This window comes from Amblyomma maculatum, chromosome 11, assembly GCF_055883805.1.
Source record: "Amblyomma maculatum isolate TAMU_Amacu chromosome 11, ASM5588380v1, whole genome shotgun sequence".
Lineage (NCBI taxonomy): Eukaryota > Metazoa > Arthropoda > Arachnida > Ixodida > Ixodidae > Amblyomma > Amblyomma maculatum.
Window position 1 is genome coordinate 59,579,972 of NC_139354.1, and position 22,600 is coordinate 59,602,571.

The 22,600-nt window shown below is 44.2% G+C and overlaps 1 protein-coding gene across 1 annotated transcript in view; it reads right to left on the reverse strand.

The window, feature by feature from the left end:
• The window catches only part of LOC146173910 (phospholipid-transporting ATPase ABCA3-like), a 127,574-nt gene extending 105,489 nt beyond the window's left edge, over positions 1 to 22,085 (reverse strand). Inside the window, exons 1-5 of the mRNA XM_084585298.1 lie at positions 21,794 to 22,085; positions 18,330 to 18,686; positions 13,644 to 13,762; positions 7,673 to 7,822; positions 4,786 to 5,023 (exon numbers count right to left, since the gene is read on the reverse strand). Of these exons, the coding sequence (XP_084441424.1) occupies positions 4,786 to 5,023; positions 7,673 to 7,822; positions 13,644 to 13,762; positions 18,330 to 18,686; positions 21,794 to 22,085 (1,156 nt within the window). The remainder of the gene's footprint in view (positions 1 to 4,785; positions 5,024 to 7,672; positions 7,823 to 13,643; positions 13,763 to 18,329; positions 18,687 to 21,793) is intronic.
• Between the last annotated feature and the right edge of the window lie 515 nt (positions 22,086 to 22,600).

The following is a 22,600-nucleotide window of genomic DNA, read 5'->3' on the forward strand; positions in this document are numbered from 1 at the left end:
ATAAACATGCGCTTCATAAATAAAAAGCAACTTCCAAGATGGGCTGGGTGGGAGTCGAACCAGGGTCTCCGGAGTGGGAGACGGAGACGCTACCACTCAGCCACGAGTTTTTTTTTTTTTCTTTATTTCCTGACCGAGGACGTACACAAAAAAGACACATGTGACATCAATAACATGACAAAATAAAAGATCACGCATTGACTTAAAGCTTCGGCCTTCCTTAGCTGAAGTTGTCGGATTAAAAATCCCTCATATGAGACAACCCTTCAAAACTAACCAACCATTCTGACTCTAGTTTTAACGCTTTCTGTTCATCCACATATGCCCGTATGCTCTCTCTAAAGAGCTGTCTCGCTGAACGTGCATCGACGTCACCATGCTCTACAGCCATTCTGCTTTTCCATATGCTGTGGAGAGCCAGTAGCATCAAAAGATCCAACGGTGTATCATTGTTCGCTTCTACTGGCAAGAATCGAATACCATGTGGGCTTATGGGTAGTTCCTTTTTAAGCGTCCTCTGGAGCACGTCCCATAAAAATACGGCGTCCCAGCATTCGAGAAACACGTGTTCAATCGTCTCCTCTTTCCTGCATATTATGTAGTGGACACCCCAGGGTACAAAAAGCCCTTTCTGTTCCTTCCATTTCTTTACCTCCAATGTTCCAGTGTGCAGCTTAAAAAAGAACGTTTTCATCCCTGCCGGCACCATCATCCTCTTCACTCTTTTAAGAACATTTTTGCCCCCGGTAGACGAGTACACAGCTCTGTACAACGGTTCTGGAAGCACCACATCGCACAAGTCTTTATACAGTTTTTTTTCCGGTTTACACTCCACAAATAGTCTAAAGTAAACCGCACCATCAAGAACCTGTACGCCAAGACCACTTCCCTTAGATACCCGTGGACACCTCCTGACATGCGGTCAGAAGAAACGACAATTCCCGGGAGAGCTTGACCCAGGCGTAACTGACAGACCGTACGAAGAAATGGATTTTTCACATTCCTCAAAAACATGAAACGATTGACTAACTGGCGCAGAAACAGATGTGCCAAACCAAGCCCGCCGTCCTTCACCCGGCGGAAGAGATTTGTCCGACTTGTCCGTTCCCACGAAGACCCCCACACAAAGACGGCAAAGATACGATGCATCTTTTGGACATTAGCTCTTGAACAATATAACACTTGAAGCACGTACCAAACTTTTGTCACTAAAAACAAATTACAAATCGTGGCCTTCGCAAACACCGACCACTGCCATCCATTCCATTTGTCCACACTATCTTTCAATTTACCGACTTGGTTTTTCCAGTATGGGTCACTGTCCCGATACGATTCAAGAGGGGCACCAAGGTAGCTGACAGGGTTGGTAACGAATTTCATGTTAGCAAAAATGCCTGGGGTCGCTGGCCAGTCACCGTGCCAGAAGCCCAGGCACTTGCCCCAGTTAACAGCACTGCCGCTTACAGCGCAAAAATCTTATACAGTTTTCACAACTTCTACGATGCTTTCGTAGTCTACACAAAACATCGCGACATCATCGGCATAAGCCAAAAGCTTCACTTCTGCTTGATGCAGCTTGAAGCCCCGCATTTTCTCATGCTTGATAATGCTTAAACATAAGGGTTCAAGATAGATACAAAAGAGAAGAGGTGAAAGGGGGCAACCTTGACGAACTGAGCGTTGGACAGCAATACTGTCACCGACAGATTTGTTCACAATTAGTCTAGTTGTACAAGCACTGTAAGCCATAGCCACTCCTTCTCTGATGACGCATCCGACCTTGACATAATCTAATATACACAAAAGCAAGTCGTGGGGCACTCTATCAAAAGCCTTTTCAAGATCTATTTGGAGCATTGCTACTCCAAGTCCACCAGCATCGCAACATTCAAGAATGGCCCTCGCGATGTGAATGTTCGTAAAAATGGACCTGTCTTTAATACCGCATGTTTGGTGGTCTCCAACAATATCTTTAATAACTGTTTGCAGTCTTTTAGCTAGTATTTTCATAAAAATTTTATAGTCGACATTGGTTAAACTAATCGGCCGGTAAGAGGTAACACTGCGTAATTGACCTCGGTCCTCCGTTTTGGGAATTAGCACAGTATGAGAAGATGCAAAGGACGGCGGCAGCACATTAAGGTCATATGCTTCATTATACACTTTTTCCAGTACCGGCGAGAGAAAATCCTGGAAAGCTTTATAAAATGCGGCGCTAAGTCCATCAGGGCCAGGCGATTTGCCGGGGTTCAAATTCCCAATAGCGCATTTCACTTCGTCCTCCGTGATGGGGGTCTCTAGCACACGTGTCGTCTTTTCGTCGAGTTGTGGCATTAAAGGCAAATAAACTCTCTTGAAACTCTCGATATCAACTGCACATCGTGCGAACTGCTGACGATAATGCTCGAAGAAAGCTTGCTGGATTTCTTTCTTTTCATTGGTAATGGTCCCTTGGTATTCAATTTCATCTATCTGATTCCTTCGAGCGTGCCACTTTTCTGTGCCTAACGCCCTTTTTGTCGGACCTTCCCCCCTTATCAGCCGTTCGGCTCTAGCTCTGACAAGGGCACCGCGATATCGGTCAGCGTCGAGTAGTTCAAGCTTGCCCTTAAGGGCTCGTATGTCGTCTATGAACAAACCGGGGTTAGTTCGATGCTTGAAAGCGGTACAAAAGCGCTTCTAGTGAATGCGGTGTTGTCTTAACATGCCGTAGGACGTTATACTGCAGTGTATATCGGTAATTATGAGCATGTTACTTACAGAAGTCGCAGTTACACGAGTAGCGAAGTACGTTTCCGATACATTTCTTTTGCGCTCTGCGCACATGCAGAGCCATCTTGCGGCAAACACAGAAGAACCCCTCCTCGCAATGTGCGGCGCTGCCCCGACACGTGGCGCGCCACTCGCCCCTGACGTTTCGCCGTGCACCCTCACAGGTTGTAGAATCAAGCGTCTTTCCTTTCTTTAGATCACTATCTTCGCTCACCCGCTTCTCCCCTTCGGGCCGCGCGGGTACCGGTGCGAGGATGCCCCAATACCCTTGCGTTTAGTAAGTTTTCTCGACGAGGTGCAATAACGCTATCGCGTTCCACTCTTGAAGGCGAAGCTTAAGCGTCCTCCAAATTTTCTTTTCTTTCTTCCTACAGCCACAACAACACACACTTTAAATCTTTCGCCGCCAACAGCACGCCGCCTACCAATCGTCTACTTCATATAGACTCCAGGACACGCCCACCTAGATGAAAACGTGGTCACCGATGCCTCAGTCTAGCATACGCCAACTACGCATCCCTGCGTAAGTACTCCGGGGAAAAGGATGCAACCAATAAATGTATAGACATCATCCTGCATTACAAACGATATATTTTTCGCTCCACTCGAATCCATACAGTGAAGAAACAGTCACACTACGCAACATCCAAAACTACCCTTATGCCCAAAGCACACATCACAGGACCTCGTCCACAACGAGTACTTAGTAATGTGCATTTTGTAAAATAATAAACAACCTACAACATGTTACGTGAGGATTTTGGAGCACGTTTGCAGTTATATCTGCCAGTTACCTTGAAATCAACCACCGTGTCCAGATATCGCGAACCCTGTCCGGCACAACAGTCTGCTGGGCAGGAAAGGCCTTCGCTTTCTCCAAACACTTCATTGATTTAACAGATCATGATTACCCAGCACGCATACGTACGCACTTCTTGAGCCTAAGATGTCTAGTAAAACTGAAGCTCTGGCTATGGCTGTAGAGCCCATTAAGCGTGAAAAGCGAGCTACGGGTTCAACTAGCTACAAGCTTGCTCACATAGCCAATTCAGTTTATAGCTAAACGACGGCCCAGTTTCGGCACTCTGTAAATAAACATAGTTCAATATAGCGTTATTCAAAAAGTGCGGGATGTGCTTATTGATGACCTCCGTGCGACGTGAGAAGCATAGCCTACCCCGCAGGAAATGGTCGCTTAACTGAAATCAGCAATAATGGAAGTTCGTTCAAATGAAAGGCGTTAGTGTACTGCACAATAAACATTGACGGGGGATTCAATACGATTCTCCAGCTGATTACCTAGCTTAAATGACGTTCGTTAAAGTCGTATTCGACTCTACATCGAAGTCTAGCAGTGAAACCTGCAAATTTACGAATTTGATACCATATCGCAGTTTAATACTTGGCCTATACAAACAATAGTTGCACCAGGAGCAGCATCTACCACACATTTGCAGGGTTTCTGCTTCCATTGGAGAATATTTCTGTCGCTTAAATGCTAGGTAGTATAGGATCCCAACCAAAGAGGAAAAATATCCCCCTTTGCTTATATTTAGATAGTGAGAGACCGGAAAGCGTGGCGTGACATGGTCCATAGGGTCACGAAGAGTCGGACACGACTGAACGCCTGAACTGAACTGAACTTGCTTATATTTGTCTATAGAAAAAACTCAGTTGGCGAGTTTGCCCTGGAGAAGGCAAATAGAAAATTGCAGTGTGCATCCTGTGCTTTTGCACGTCCTTCCACGTTCTGGGTTGACTGATTTAAAAGCTATGCTTGTAGTTGGATGAAGTGCATCGCTGTAGCTACGAATTTTTTTCAGCGCGTTTAAACAGTTTAAGAACGTGGAGCTTTATTTTCCAATATACATAAATATTGACGCGGAAACTGAAGTTTGCTCGAAATGGATATCCAATTAATACGAAGCGGGTATTATCATTGTTTAGAACATCATAAAATGCATCCGCAAGTGGCTTTTAATTATATTGCCCCTTAGTTCTAGAAGTGCTCACCTTTGGGAAAGATCCACGTAAGCATGATGATTTGCAGCGAGAAGCCGACTGCAAACATGAAAAAGGAGAAGGCCACCAGGCTAGGATCCATATTATGGGCCCAAGATAAAGAGTCGCCCTTGCTGTAGTACATGGGAGCCATCATACCACCGCACTCGATGAGACATATGATCAAGATTGTCAAGAAGTGACCAAAGAAAAATTCGGCGTCAGCTAGCCCCATAACTCCCTGATGATCCTGCAGTAAAGAAATAACAACAGAAGGCAAAACGTTGTCATGTATAGATGTTCAAAGGAGTTCTATGAAAGCCAACGTTAATGGCTTTGTATCTGTCTGTAAAACGAAAGGTTCAAGTGCATAATTTACACACACGTTTCTCATAACTGTAAACGTTTAGGCGAGATAACTATGTGTCACGCTTACTATTATTTTGCTTGTTTGAAATGATAATTCGATGCAACCTGTTTATTGGGACGATTAAGGAGAGATTAGTTGCATTGTTAGATAGGGGAAGGAATAACTTTGTTTTGAAGTCATCGCTCTGAAACTCCTCTGCTGAGAAATTTTGTCACGACGGAAAAGACATTCAACTACTACGTAGAATGCGAAATTGAAATTATCATAGCTGTTTGAAGCATTAGTACTTGAAGGAGCAAAGGGAAATGAACCTATTTTGTACTTAAAACTATAATATTGAGAGGTTCATTATATATTACATAGATGCCCTCACAGATACCCAAAATATAACTGGCCGCATGCTCTGCGCATTGGACGTTATATCATTGGTCCAATTTACTTGGGCCTCTCTAGATTATTATTAATATGCATTTCTTCTTTCACATCTTTTTTTTCTGTAATATTTTTGAAAGAAACAATATTTTCCGCAAGCTGTTGAGATGTTCTCAATGTTTGTTCAGCCAAATTTTCACCTTCTTCTGATACACTGGAGAACCAAGGTAAGACCCACTGTGCGCATTTTCTCTTGCTAAAACCGGTAAATGTTTCTTTCAAAACAATTGTAGCACGGGCTCAACACAGAGGATAAATTTCACATCGTTATTGCGGTTCTTTTGACATAATTTCTAAGGGAATTTATATTCTCTACTTCGCTGTCTATCGCAAACTGCTGTGCCCGTTACACTTATTGGAATAATATTTTATTTCTCATCAACTTTGTAACCATTCTATCTGTAACGCTGGCCAGTTGTGGTGAACATGGTTTATAACTTGCATCCTGTATTTCGTAGCAAGGCGCACCAGATGACTACATATTAATATTATCCACATTCCTATATATTTTGCAGTCTGTGGCTCTATATGTAAATATACAACCCGGATGCTTAAGCAAAAACTCAATAATTACTGAAGCTATTGCGTTTCAAATTGGGAATATATTTGCAAGAGCAAACTTCCCCGCCGTAGTAGTGCAGGGGTTAGGATGCTCGACTACTGTGGCCAAAGATGCGGGATCGAATCCCATCCGCGGCAGCCGCTATATATCACGGGGCGTTAAACCGCACAAACCAGCCAGAGCAGGCCACCTTCCTCGGCGTACGCAATATGCTGCAAAACTCCACCGATTACCCGCAAAATTAACAAAAAGCATTTTACTTAACAGTTTGATTTTCGTAGTTTGGCCGGTGGTCACTTAGAATGGTGAATTGATGCCTTGAACAAGGCGATGCCTTATTACTTTTGCAAAAGAATAAGCATTTCTTGTAACCTTCCGCGCAAAGAAATATGGCGATTTTTTTTCCTGTACGAAACGGAAGCTAACCGCAAGAAGTTCGCAAGAAGCTTGGTATATCAGCAACGTACAGTGATGACGTGACCCGTGGCAACGACTCTCGCTTCGAGCTACAAGCTGTATTTAATCACTCCATATGCATTGTTTCGCATGGCATTTAGCTGCAAGAGAATGGCAAGTCAGCTAGTGCCAGCAGCATGATTTTTATTTTAGAACCTACTGAGTGAAATAAAGTGCACGAATTGTCACAGCAAAACAGGCAGTTAGGATTTCGCGCCATTGCCACTACTCCACATTATCATCGGACGTCGCTTCAGTGCAGACCTCCCAACGGTTGTACTCAGCTTTGATTTCCCAAAAAGCATCGGATGCCGTCGCACTACTGGAAGTTACAAAATAAGTTTTTCTTGATCTCCAAATCTGACACAGCATTCAATTGTCCACAATTTCGAAGTCCCCTTTGGTACTAAGATCCAAAAGTGAACAAAAATGAGTTGATCGGTAAGCTTTAGTCAATAAGCTAGATTGATTAATTTCGCTGAGTATTGTGTGCGGCGCGGCACATAGTTTGTTCCTGCAAATGTTAGCTCTATTTTAATTACTTAGCCTATCTTGAGACACCCGGTGCATATATGTGTTCTTTAAAAAAACTGATTGGGCATCGTCTGTATTACTGCTTACATTTCCACATTACAATATCTTCTTCGAATCTATACATTCTACATTAGGGTGATATAATTTCGTATACTTCAAGCCCACATGATATTTACGATGCACTAAATAACTATGAATTACTACGACAGGTAAATAAGTGGCCAACTAGTCAGGTGGTAATAGATGTCAGCAAGTCACCAGTTCATGCGCTATTTCAGCATATCACACTATACTAAGCAAAACTTGTCTTCAGGCAAGCTGAGACTCAGTCTTACCTCCAGTTGCAGGAGAAACCGAAGGAGTTCGAGATTTAGCATCTGTAATAGTAGAGCTAAAGCTCTCTCTTTGGAGAGACGGATATCAGGACGAAATCCTAATCCGAGGCTATGAGGTAGGCTTTGAATATCTTGGAATTTTTCAATTTACGATGTACAAGCATTCTTATCTATCCTAAATTAAGAAAGATAGCTGCCATTATTACTTACCGCGAGACCGGATGAAAACTCGCGTTCAATTGCGTTGATCCGCCTGACCATGGGAAGCAAAAATGCCCACTCGACAAACAAAAAAATTTCTTCCCTGTAAATGTCATCCCTCGTCCCGAAGACCCAGCCTGGCAGATTGTGAAGGGAGATCTGAAAGGATAAAATGAATGTTTTAACTATTATGCCAAATCAGTAAAACATTCAGGAGAATGAGTGGTGATGCCGGTTTTTATCACTAATGATTTCTTCGGTGTAGAAATGCATAACTGGCAAGTGTATATAAAAATACACTTATAAAAAATATAAAAAGAAAATACACATACGCTAGCCACGATAATTTTACAAAACGTATAACATATAAAAACACATTCAGCACTCCAGCCCTGAACCAATCATTCAAGCTGGTTCCATTGCTTTCAAAGACCGTGCTGCTCGTCCTCAGAGGTAGCTTTTCTCTAGGTTTATCTAACAACTGGTCATCTGATATTAGGCTTATCTAACAACTGGTTACCTGAGTATCTAGAAGATTAAACGTTTTGTGGATACAACAAAAAAAGACTAGTATTTCTCTAAGAATGCATAAAAATTATTTTGACAATGTGATTACAAATACTCCTTCTGGATGTTCACTCCAGAAATTTTGCAAGGCCAAACGTTCTGTTGTTACAAGGCCAAACTGAAGTAAAGATGTGAAAAGTACCGTTGGAATGTCTACGAAGCGGAAGGAAGCAGAAGCGCTAAGCAATGTCCCCCCCAAAGACAATTTGTCATCGTTGATCTTTAGAAGGGGATATTTTTGTGATACAGACAGCGCATACATATCAAATACAAAAAAACAAATTGTTACCGTTCCCTTAGTCGTGTCAACAATCTTTTAGTGAAATCCTGTATTCATGTAACATGAAAGTGTGCTTAATACCCGAGACTGGGGAACATATGTAAAAATTCAAAACCAGAAAGAAGCTTCACTCTATGATCACTCATACAATAAACACATGCAAGCTTGGCCTTAAAGCCTGCAGCGTAGCGTATAATTCGGCTGCACAATTTGAGAAATATTGTATCTACATCTAGAGCTGAAGAGCAAGCATTAAGTACTAAGAGACGTCCTCCATATTGTTACGGTACGCAGCCACGGAGACGATCACGAAGTGCTGGGCTTGTGAACAACGACGACGCTGAAGCTATGCTCTGGTTGTCCTGCGAATGTATCCCTGAGTGTGTCCCTGATGGCGAACTGTTGCGACTACAACGGAGTGTGCCTCGTAACAGTAACAATATTGTGGAAGAAAGACAGGTCGAGCCGGCAAGGTCGAGATTGCAAGGCAAGGGCTGCCGTCTCTGACGTTTATTCCGATGGACAACCGAGGCGCGCGCCGCGCCACCGGTGGTGCCGCGGGAGGATTAAGATGATGGTACATATGTACACGTGAAAGAACAAGATTCTTGGAAGGCTCACACAATTTCCCCAGGGGGTCGGAAGCGGCCAAGCTGACCGCTGCTGTATTGCGGCGCAACTGCTGTATTGCGGCGCACAAATGGCTTTAAACGAGACACATGAACAATCTCAGTGCCACGGTGAAGTCGATCGGCTTGGGGGTGAATAGATGTCCCTTTGTAGTTCGCTGTGGAAGTTTGGGCGATGACCGTGCATGGACCAAGGTAGCGGTGATGAAATTTATCACTAAGGCCAGAGCGTAAAGTAGTACTTCGTAACCAGGACGGAAGGAGACCTCACGATGAGTTGAATCGTAGCGATTCTTGCGATCTTCCTGGCAGGCCTCTGTGTTGAGGCGAGCAAGGCGACGGCATCTGGCCACACGGGATACGAACTGAGCAGGTACTGATGTGGAGGAATAGTCGGACGTTGAGAAGAATGAACTGTCGAGAGTTGTACTTCTCGCCTGGCCCTCAGTAGCTATTCAGAAGTAACAAATGGAGTCTCGAGCAGAACACAACACGTTTACCTCTAATTGAAAGGCTTGACTCCGCAAATGAAAACTTCTGTGCGCTGAATCATCTATATAGCCTCTAGGCCTGCATTGAACTTTATTTTAGTGTAACACGAAAAAATAAAATGTGTCAATAGCGAACTATGAAAATTTTACATAACCTAATGATGAAATACCAAAGAACAATTTTTAGAACAAGCCTCAAGATGCAAGATGCCTGTAGAAGCGGCGATCAGCTACAAAATTGGACCTTTCTTGAGTATACGTTCAATAATCTGGTCGTAAATTTGTTACTGCATTCAATCAGGACGTTTGTCTGGAATGGTTAGTTGATTGCTAATTTAAGGAAAAGCAGCGCTGCTGAGGTGCTGAGGTGTGCTCCTTCGTCATTTTTTTCGCGCTGCTTTATTGTCCGTCAGGCCGAACATTCTTCCACCCTCCGTCTGGTCAGTCATCTATGCCTGTGCCTTCCTATCGAACTATCTCTGTCACCGTCTGTTTGTGTACAGTTTGTATACTTTAAATATTTCGAGTGTGCAACGACATAGATGAGAAAACGGGCGATATCATATTCAAGTCTGTGACTAACGCAAGAATGCTACTGATACACTATAATACAGTCGAGCGGACCATTCATGGAACGCTGGAGTGAAGATCAGAACAACAAAAATGATCGCGATAAAACACACTTAAAGTCCGAGTCGTTCTATCGTCAAGATTATCCGGCTGCAGAAATACATAAACGATTTTCAATTTTTCAATCTCCTCTATATACACGGAACCACACGAGGTTGGTTATTGCTGAACAAACCTTATCATTTTTTTCGTTTTGCGACAATTCAGTACATCACAAGCTAGTTCAATATTACTCTGCACACGAGACGCCTACCTAGAACGCTCGCCTGTTCTACACAGCTGATATCAGCGAAACAGATGCAAGGAAATAGGACGACAGATTTGGTATTACTCTTAATTTCAAATATTCTGCGGAAGTATCGAATAGATAAAAGTGGTAGTGGAAGAGTCGGGGCATGGACAAAACATCAAAACATCAATCAAAAATCAAAAAATTACAGAATGTCATGCGTATGCGTTCTAACTGGATTGCTCTATTGCGCGCCTGTGGCCCGAGCCTGTGTATACGTCAGTGCTGCTGCACCTTATCTGCGTTTCCGACATCTATGCTTGGGTATGGGAAACTCAAGATTTTCAATGTGTCCGCATGGAGCATCGTCCACAATTTTTTTATCGCGACAGTGGTGAGCGCCTTGTGTCACAGAAAATATGACGTCGCCAGCGCTGCCGTTCAGTTGCGACCAATATATGCTGATTCTTACAAAGTGTCATTACTCCACACTTCAATACCTCCAGATGAAACTTATAAGCTCAAAGCTCTTATGGTGAAAGTGCAGCCATGCAGAAAATGAAAGTGATTCCAACACGATCGCTAATGCGAATTATACATTTGTTTATGCTAACGAAGTTCAAGAAGCTCAGATGCTACACCAACACTTAACCCTTAGGCTCCAAAGGGAGCTTTTGAGGTACCGGAAATGTATTTTACAGGAAAGCAGCTTAAGGTCAAATATTGCAGAAAACCTGGCATCGACAACACCCGCTTCAAACGCAAGCAAAAAGACATGTTTGTTGGTGGCGAGAAGGAGGAGAAAACATTATTTTACGATGATTTGGTTTGGGAAGAGAGGTGCGTTTGGGTGCGGAGCTGAGTGGAAGACCCTATTCCGGGACGCCATTGGCTATCCGCCGTTGCCCGAGCTTTCTGGACCAGGGCAATCTGGGCCTCCAGGTCCGAGCTGGACAGGACCGCCTCCCAGATCTCCCTAGTTGGCTGTTTTATTGCTTTTAGTTTTGTATTTTGCTAGCAGGACCACACCATGTGGTATAAGTCAGCATACTGCCCGCAGGATTTGCACCTACCTCTCAATGGCGGGTCCATGTGTTTTAGTATGGCGGTACTTAGAAAACACCCGGTTTGGAGCCGTCAAAGGTGGCACTCCTCAGATCTGTCGAGACCTTTGGCGGGTCCCGGGAGTGCCCTCCTGCCGAGGCGTAAATAATTTGTAATGTCCGCGTTAGTTATGAGCGGGATTGGTATGGTTTCCTCGGTAGAACCGGAGGATAGAGCTCAACCGCGGGAGAGAAACGCTTGGGCAGCTGCGTGAGCGGTCTCTTTCCCCTCCACCCCCTGGTGACCGGGTACCCATATAACCTGGGGTGGGGAGAAGCCCTAGGAGAAGTCTAGGAGGACTTGCCTGCCGGTTCTGGTCACCAACAGCCAAGCAATTTGGCTTGTTCTGTGAGCCTCAACCAGCTCCCCTATAGTATTATGGATCCCAAGTTGGAGCAGACGCTCCGTAGACGCTCTAGCCGGGAGTCCTAGGGCCCTTTTTACCGCCGCCCGAGTCATCGCGTGGAGTGTGCCACGGTCGCTCTTCCTCAGCTTGAGGTAGCGCGCCACGTACACCACACAACTAACGACGAACGCCTGAACCAGGCGAACGGTTTCTTTTCAAGAAGCCCACCGTGCTTGCCGGATACCTTGCTAATCATCCTACTAATTTGTTCGCAGGTGGACTTTTATTTTTTAGGGCTGTGGCATTGTTACCCCGGTTATCAATTTCATTCCAACAGCCAAAGTGTGTCCACCTTGGTATCAGAATGCCGTTTACGTAAATGTGTATGTATTGTTCTGGGTCTTTATGCTTTGCAATGTGCAAAAGTTTTGATTTATTCGGAGCGCACTCTAGACCACATTCCCGAGCGTAGCTTTTTACTACCGAGGCGGCCTCTTGGAGGGCCTCCTCCTTATGCCCTATGTTGCCCCGGGACGACCAGATGGTTATGTCATCCGCATAGATGGCGTTGAGCCTCTCTGGGAGGCCTATGAGGGCAACGTTAAAGAGCAGCGGAGAGAGAACAGCTCCTTGAGGCGTTCCTCGGTTTCCCATATCGATGCGAAAGTGATGCCGTCCCTGTGCTGTGATCTCGAGCGTCAGCTTTAGTTCCAGCCCTTCGCAATAAAATAAGAATAATTAAATAATACGAATACAAATGCAAAATCAATATTAAACCTAATGTAATACTAAATTAAGATAGTACAACATAGGTAACGCTGAGACCGCGTCTAGTGTCGAAACAGCAGCAGCAACGTCAAAACTTCCCGAGTATTCAGGCGCAGACTCTGCCTGAGCTCTGAAAATATATTTTAGCAATTTTCTAGATCAACCTGATTCCCCTCCCGTGCATCTCCCCCTGGCTTCGCAGCAACTCGTGAAAATGATTGGCATTGTGATATATGGTGTTTCAGAAACAACATTACACATATTCCACACGACGACATGCCCACCCTATCAGATTAGATCCTCTCAAGCCCCGCAATACAAAATTCCATTGCTACATACGGCAGTGAGAGCGTCCTGCTTCAAGTAGTGTGATAGAGGTCGACTTCCAGCGCGAAAAACGGCAGCATAGGAAGCAAGGAACAACAGCTTGAAGACCCGTGAAGGCGAAACTACACTCCTATCCCTCCCAACTCCCTAATTACCTAAACAGCAACCGAGAGCCATCCCTTCCTTCAAATAAAGGCTTCATTCTTGCGCTGTAGCTGATTCAGTTTATTGGGTTTGTGATTGTTGGCAGTAGGTTTTTTGAAAACACACCGATTGGTGCCCTGTTTGCCAAGTTATTGCGCTTCCAGTTACGATTCAATTGACTTTGAGCGCATGAACGTTCATTTAGGAAATCAGTTGCTTTTAGCTGGTGCCTGCAATCCACTCCGCATAAAACCAGTTGTCCTTCTCCATGTCTTTCGATTCAATCATCCTCAAGACCAAACAGAGGGCAGGTGGTTGTTTAGCGGCTACACTGCCACGTCCGTGCTTCCTAAGTACATCGGCCAGAGGCGTAATCATAATTTTCTAGCTATGACGCTGTTGCGGGCGACGTTATACTTTTGGGACATAACACTTTAGCACGGGGAAAAGAATATACACACTTACGTTTTGGCCCCCAAGACCAGCAGCAGGAATACCTTTAGCATCCTCCGAATCTTCCCGATAATGGATTTTAAGTAAACTGTGACATGTCTCAAGGGCGTATTGGATGTACGTAGCTTTTCCTGCAAAAATAGTGATACGCGAGTCCAAGAAACGCTGAAATCAACTCATTATGCTGGTACTAATTAAGAATTTTTGGTTTGAGGGGTAATTCCAGCTCTCACTGAGATATGCGAAGGGCATGCAATCTGCCAAAGAGTTTTCTTTCAAAATATTCCGTTCTAACTGCCTTTAGCCCCGCAGTGGTGGCTCACTGTATAAAACACCCCGATATTGAACCGCAGTTCCCAGGCTCGAAGCCGGCCAACTCCAGGTGCGTTTGTATGGAGGAACAACGGAGATGTGCCCATGTCCTGTGCGATGCCAGTTTGTTGCGACTGTGGTAGGAGGGAAAGAAAATGCATCGGCCTGCTACTGGCTCTGTAGCTGAGCCACCTCCGCTGCCTCGCGCGCACAGAAATAGAGAAGAAAGCAAAAGAAGAGGGAGAGAAAGACGCAAGTCGCAACAGCCGTCTTTCATAACCGAATCGGTGGCGGTTGCAATGACAGCCTACAACAGATACATATCAGGCGACAGGCTAGCCCCCGCCGCAGGCGGCGGTGACCTACCAGTCCCATACCCGTAGGGCAAGGAGCCGCCACACCCGTCCATCTCTCTGTGCGATGTCAGTGCATCAGGTGCTCAGGTAGTGCATATTACCCCACAGCCCTCCACTAGGGGATCTTTTTCTGTCAGCTTTTACTGCCACCTGCCTCCCTTCCCTTAAAGCTCGTTTCAGGTGTCAATGAAGAATTCTGATAGATACTGATCTTTTACCTCCTATAAAGTAAGTCAATTTTATTTTCAAGAAAACAATAACGTTAAAATTGTTGATTGGTTCACACTAAAGGCGCAGTATCCTTAACACTTGTTTTGTGAAGGAAGAAGGTTTTTCAATTCCCTTGGGAATTCAATACCCCTGTCACTCGAACAGCTTCGATCCTCATTGTACTCGATCTGCATTCAACTCGATGCAGATCGAGGTTTCCACACGACAGCATTGAAGTGCAGTCGAACTCGAGTCTGGTTGACTTCAAGCTGCTTCCTCAATAAATCTTGAAATTTTATGCACACTCGAAAGCGGTCGTCTACACCTTCGTAGCGCACGTACATGAGGAAAATTTCTCAATGCTCTTTGAAAACGCTCGTGTCGCATGGGATGCTTCAATCCTTCTTGAAAACCTCAATGCAGATTGAGTTCAACGAGGATTGAAAGTGACCATGTGACAGAGGTATTAGTGCGTAGCACTGCTAGCCATAATCTAATGTCGGACCGAAGCCACTCACTCTGTCCCTCTCTGCGTGGACTTGAAGTAGAAAAAGAGAAGGTCGCGACTACGCTCCACGTGGAATAGCAGTGAGGAAGCGGAGCGGTGGCACAGCTGTAGCAGAAGCCACTCTTTTTCCGGCTCTCAGGGAACTTGAAGCCTACAGCAAAAGGTGGGGAAGTAGTTCAAGGCGCTCGAGGGACACGCGACTGCTCGTTCCGGAATACCATAACACTGGCCGGTTGCGGCAGCGGCGTCCGCAACTGGGGGAACCCGGCCGAGAGACATCGAGGCGGTGAAGAGTGACAGGTCCTGGCCCTACAGGACTGGGACTGTAGATTTGGTTTGGTTTGTGGAGTTTAACGTCCCAAAGCAACTCAGACTATGAGAGACGCCGTAGTGCAGGACTCTGGAAATTTCGACCACCTGGGGTTCTTTAACGTGCACTGACATCACACAGCGTACGGGCGCTTTGCTTTTCGCCTCCACCGAAAAGCGGCCGCCGAAGGCGGGATTAGATTAGGCGTCTTTGGACAGTATGGTAGGCCAACGCAGCTTGCGGTGGGGCCAGCCAGTCATCGAATTTTATCTGTTGTAAGCCCTCATTGTACCCGTCACTGCTTCGGTGGTGGACGACGGCTGTTGTTGCGGCGCTCGTCTTTCTCTTCCTCTTCTTTTTCTTTTCTTCTCTATTTTCTCTTCTGTCCGCCTGAGACAGTGAAGGTGGCTCAGCTACAGAGCCAGTAGCAGGTCCGTTCATTTTCTTTTCCTTCTTCCTACAGCCACAACAACAACTACAAATTACGCAGCCGCGAAAGTTTTCGCCAGAGCTCTGAGATGAGGCACGTTTTAAAGTTCATCAGTATTAGCAGAGTCTATGCGTTTGCGAGATATGTCTGCGAGATTCCGCGGGAATACGCCGAATATCGGCGGTGTTCTGTTAAACCTTTAAGAAAGAAAATAATATTTACCAGAGGAGCGCCTTAGCCAACTTCGCCACGCCACATTTTTTTTTTCTCTGTATTACTCGTTACATCAGTAGAGACAAAGAAAACATAAAATGGCATATCCATTGTATACCTTAACAGACGCACTAATAATGAGAGATAAAAGCAATGCTACACGAAAACTCATGCATCATGATTAAAATGTTTTGAGTGTAGTCAGCTAGTCGAGTTGGTAACGAGTATGGGAACAGAGTGATTACAAAGCAGCAGGAATGTACACTATATGCTCAATGAAATATGCCTAGCAGGCCTGATATTCACATCTTCGTTACGATCTGCCTTTATGTCATCCATACACCCTGCATTCAGACAAGCATCACCAAGACGTACGGCACAGCACCTGGTTCATGTACTGGTAAAAACGGATACCTAAAGGCATTAAAGGGAGGTCTTTTTTTATAGTTTCCCGCAGTATATACTATAAATATGATGCTTCCCAACATCACAAAGAGGTCTAGGCTATTGTTTCAGGCTTAAGACAAATCAAGCAGTTTACAGTCCATGGTACAAAAATCTCCTTTTCTTCAAGCCGGTGCGCAGCCTGCTACAAGCAAGCGTCCTGAAGACAGAATTGTCATTTTCTTAAGCCTTTATAAGACGTCACCTCCTGGAACTGCTTCATATATGGAACGGTATAGGAGTACAGGTAAGAGTGCATTGCATATATATTGCAGCGTTCTTAGAACACTAGACAGACATTCGAGAGGAAACTGAGCGTTCAAAATCGGGTAAGTTCATAAAACCTCGCGCAGGAAACCTGGAAACAGTATAGCCCTTTCATTGTACGGCGATGCAACAAAGTGCAGTAAAACGTCCCGCAGCGTCACGTCGATTACTCCGCAAAAATGGATCACATTGATGCCACAAAAACAGAAACCTAGACCCCACCCGCCATAAAAACAAATGAACCAGCCTAAGACCCCCTTCTCTCACACAGCGGAACAAATTGGTCCGGTAGTTCGCTCCCACGTCGGTCCCCATACAAAGACCGCGAAGAATGTGCATCTTCTTGCAAAACACTTTAAGCACGTACTAAATTTTCCTGACAAACAAGTTGCACACATCCAACCCAGATGAGAATTCTCTGATGTGCCTTGTCGCTTTCACTATCCCAGTATTGCGTCACATCCTTGTAGTGATCTAGTGGTACCCTTAGACACTTTCACTGGTATCTCAGACCACTGGACGTTTTGAAACACAGAAGGGCTGGCCTCCCTGTTCACGTGCCGAAATCCCAGGCGTTTGGTAGAATTACCGGCGCTGGTGAACACAGGATAAACATTTATACTATTTACTACCGCTATGATGCTATCTTTGTCGCTACAAAAAATATATACATCGTCAGCGGAAGCTAGGATTTTAACCTGACTCGCCATTTAGCTGAAACTCCTCCCACGTTCACTGCGCTTAACCATTCAACAGAACAGCTCTAAGTACAGAGCTAACCACAAGGGAGAAAGCGGACATGCTTTCCGCACTGATGCCAATATTCAAAGGGCAATGTGCCACTCTTATTCACAGCTAGCTTCTACTATCACAATAAGTAAGCCATCTTGACGCCTTTTAACAGTAGTGATACGACGTTAATATGTTGTAGTAAAAGATAAATAATCTCGTGAGCACCCGATCAAAGGCTTTCTCTAAATCTAGCTGAATCATGGCGACGTGCTCTCCCTACACATCGCAACTCACTTGGACACTTCTGGCCAAATGAATATTTGCAAACATGGTTCGTCCTTTATTCCCGTGCGTTTCATGTGCCCCAAAATTTTTTTTTACTCCTTGTATTTATGGTTTACCGATGCGAAGTTACCGGCAATTCTTTAATGGTGTCATCCATTTTCGGCATAAGAATTAAGTTTGTTCTCTTAATGACGAAGAGAGACGCTTGTGGTTACTAACCCTGTTACACAGAAAACTCGAACATTCACTGATGACTAATACTGAGATAAAAAGCTGCTTTTATTGTGCAAGATATTTAAAAACGGTTATGGCAAAACTGGCTGTTTTCTCTTTAAAGCAGCATGAAGCGACGAAAGCACTATTTTTTCGCATGCAACTATCGTTAAGACAAGGTGACTCTGCCGTGCGTCAGTATGCTTACCTTTGACTATTTGTTTGGTTCTGACTTGTTGTCTTTGCATAGAGTCGCATGGACTCCTAATAAATCACTTGCTAAGCACACATTGATAACAAAAGACACTCTTTTTTCGTCGAAAACAAAAATTAATTTAAGATTTACCCATAGCAAGCAAACCCACGGAAACTTCTTGAATGTCTTTTTGATATATTGCTGCCCGAATCGCTCACTCACCGATATCGTCATCCACGTCAATGGATTCACCCAAAGGAAAACTAGTTTTCTTCGCGTTCAAGTTGTTCACGGGCATGAACAATGTGTACATCAGGCTAGAGGCCCCAGCTGTCTGGGGCGGTGGCGGTAGCGAGATACAGAGTATCCCATTGTTGGCTTGACTGTATGGGTCCTCTCCGATGGTCTCCTCCAGAACCTTCTTGCATTTCTCGGCCACGGTGTCGGCAGCGGTCTCACCATAGAATGTCGTATTTTCCTTTTTGTTATCAGTTTCGCCGCCGTAATCGTCGCTCTGCAATTTCGCCAGGCTTGCGCGGATAACGTCAGACCCAGGATCGATCCCTGGTTGCAAGGCCACTTGAAAGAGAAAGTAATGTTGTGAAACCAGTGGTGACTTTTACTCTTCGGTACGAAATCCTGCTGATTGTCGCTTTGTGACGTAAACTAAGGCAAGAGAGCAGTGGTTATCAGGTCTAGTTAGTAGAAATAGCGTTCCATATGCGCTAGCATGAAACTGAAGGGTTTCGCAACGCGCAACACTACGAAATGTCTAACGATTTTCGATTTATCAGCGTGTAATATTCCTGAAGTGGATATTAGGACTGCGTGACTTGCCACTTCGATACTTCGATTTCTTAGCAAATCCTACTCTAGCTAACACTTACGTCACTAAGATTTTTGCTACAGTGTCTTCAATTGCGCCCTAAATATTTTTACTGCAATAGGACTGTGAAATTACTTTGTGCTTCATTCATTCCTTCAATGTATTTCCGCAGCAGGGACCTTTAATGATTCTAGAAATTGTGTTAGGGATTATAATTCTTTCATTGCAGTTGGAAGTTTTTTCCGGATTGTCAACAAATTGGCCTCAAGCGTACGAGCCTGATTGCTTTCTGTCCCATTCGATTAGAATCACCGCACGTCTCAGCGATGAGGGAATCTAAACTGAATGCGAGACTCGGATTTCCTGTGTAAAAATAAACGCTTTTTTGTTTTATACCAAATAAAATTGGTAACGGCTGTCTCCTAGGCTAATCATGACAGATACTGCTTTAGGGGTAGGAAGAGAGCGCATATTTCATTACGAGTAACGACGATGCTTATAATGGTACATCTGCTAGGCAACATTTGCATGCCACGTAGACCCCATCGATAGTACACAGCTATCAACGACGTTCATCCAAGGAGATGTAAGACAAAAGTGATACAATTTAAGTTTATTAGGTGACACATGTTGCAGGCAAAACTTGTTTTTTCTACCTTGTAGTATTTAACGGGGTTTTTACATTATTTTGTGCGTAGAAGTATGGTGGTACAAAGCGGAATTCGCAACTGGCTTGTTCTTCTCCTGCTGCAAAAAATTTTTTTGACCGCAATTGGGAGGTAGGTAAACGAAACTTTCTTGAATGTCACTACAAGTATGGCATTTATTATTTTTTTATCATAATGAAAAAATGTCTTCCTTTCTGTCATCATTCTAAAACACATAATTACCCCACTGCGGCTCTGTTAAACAATTCAGCTGGCCGAATCGCATCTGATAAGTTTCGGAGGCATTGGTAACTTTAAAGGCTCTTTGGTGATTAGTTGGTCATCTGCACAAAGTCCAATATCAGTTAGATTTACATGGTCTTGTGTTCAGTGCCCTTCTGCTTCGTATTCAAAGATTATGTTTTTTGTCCAATGCGGTTGAAAGAGAGCGAGAGAAAGAAGCAATATGATTATGAAAATCCCCTAAACCTGCCCTAATTCGAAATGCCTACCTTATGTGTCCTAGGACGAACGGTATTTCTTTGATGCCAAAAAGAATTTTTTACACTGCAAATGTGTTTAGTTGCCTTCTCGTACTGACATGACTCCGGTGATCTAGACGTCGTACAAAGTGCTGATGCCAGTGAAATTACCATTAGGCACCGAGTGGCATAATTTCTTGCCAAGTATGAGAAATTGGCAATGAAGCTAATACTGCGCAAAGTACCTTAAAGTTGTTGCTAATGAAGAGTAACGAAGAGCTTGCAGTCTTAAATTGTCCACGTGCAAAACGTGCGGCTCGCCACAAGTGAGGACCGAGACAACAACCCAGCAGCTAAATCCGCAATCGTGTTTGTAGTAAGGGATCCCATTTGCCAGACATATGATATATATATGCATGGAACTGTAATTTGAATCTATACATCACATTATCACAACTGCAAAAAAGCTTATACTTTCATTTTTAATTGTAAATTCAATTTGTGTGTAATTTATACGCGATGCTAAAAGCAATATTTGTCACATAATGGTTCACGAATAAAAATTGTGTGCTGTTAAACCATTGCCAATGTTACCGCGCACAACGTTAGAGCTCAACACTGAGCACGTATTAACACCTGCCCATGTCCAACACCCCTCAGAAAAATATACGAGCTTTCTTACAAGATCACTTGCGAACATTTTTACCCTTGCATAACTGCTGGCGGGCAAGCTAGGTGAAGAGGTGCTTAAAGCGTTACGAGCACCAGTACAGAGATAGTAATAAAATTGCAATCCAGTTGCAAGCACAACTTATAGATTTTATGTGTCTACAAGGCACACAAAATTAGCTATGGATACAGGAAAAATACGCAGATAATATGGAGTGTACGGCATTTAGTAGTCTACAACACAATATAGCCCTGAAGCTTTTCTTTTTGATACAGCCTGTTACCATGACCTTTACAATTTTGGCAAGCTATAAGTGGAATTTCTGGAGGCAAGTGCAACGCGCGTAAATATTCACACAACATGGAGTAACATCTTAGACAGGTCGTATGCCTTTAGATTGAGAGTACCTGAGAACAACGAGCATTGGCACAACTTACCACAGCCTGGCAGATTTATTTATTGCGAAAGCAATACTACGTCATATCGAACCGCTTGTCGCTCTGTGCCATTTCCGAGTCCCTGCTTGTGTCCGTGGTCCCCTGTCAGGAGCTGCCAACTTGGCTCTCTAGTTTCACATTGGACGTTTGTGTCACAATCAGCCTGCTAGGACCCTGGCATTCACATTACCCTTATAGGCCACCAAGGCCCATTCATACGGCGTGGTTAAAGGGGACGTTTATATGTGGGCTGAGGAACAAGAAGAAGAGTAAGAAGAAGATGAAGATGAAGAGGAAGAAGAAGAGGAAGAAGAAGGTTAAGAAGAAAAAGAATGCTCGGTCAAACGCAGGTAATGCTTTCGCTCCATATTCGGTTTAGCAGCGTTGAACCCTTCTAATGTTTAAGAAGCTAGCCCATTCCACTTGTGCGATTAATTTTCATTTTGCAAAGAAAGGCTTGTCTAATGCTCTTCATCATTCTGTTGTCATTGCATTCAACCTAATGGCTACTAAACGGTTCTCGGTAGCCTAAACGTTTAACGGGCACACCTGAAACAATGCAATTAGCGAAACAACCTAACCTAAACTAGGTTAAGCTAGCTTAGGCAGGGCTTGGCGACTAACCTGATTGATTTTTACGTCGATGCTGCAATTCCAAAACGGTGTGCAGTGTGACGACGAGCATCCTGTTGTAGGGATTGTCGGGTCCGAAGACAACGTGACTTGGTAATGTGGGCGACGGTAGTCTCACCTCTTCCATCTCCTTAGAGAATTCCCCAGAGTTAGCAGAACTCGCAAGAAAGTTAAAGGTGATTAGCGGCACGGATACCAACTCTAAGACTGTGTAGACGTAGTGCCTACATACGGGCTGCAGAAACAGTGTCCTCCAAAGAAACGTAGCCACGTTGCGCACCATGGTTGATTGATTTCACGATAAATCACCGATGATGACCCGTTCAATGATGACCTATGCAGCGCAATTGCAACAGGTTTCAAACGTGTGGCGTCTGCAGCAGGTTATCTGAGGAAAGAATACAAATGCACGATAATAAACACCGAACGTCCTTTTTCAGGAGTATAATTTGACATCGTTAATGACTCCTGTTTACTGACTGCAATCGCAGACATACTTTCTCACGCGTAATTTGCTACTCGCCTGGCCAATAATCTTACCTGTGTCGCTAATACATCAGAAATATTCAGGTTTATGCAGTCGTATTAGGATATACAACACCACCCGATGTATCAAACATTTGAGGTCAGTGCAGCAACTGAATTGGAAGAATGCGATAACAGCTCTATATTAGATAATGTTGCCGCATTCTTATGCAATCTCGTGGCGACGTAATACGGCCGGACTGCATTACTGGTTTTTTTAGCTAACCTTAGCCCCACTGTGACCCCGATGGTTCTTTGTATCTCTCTCGTGCT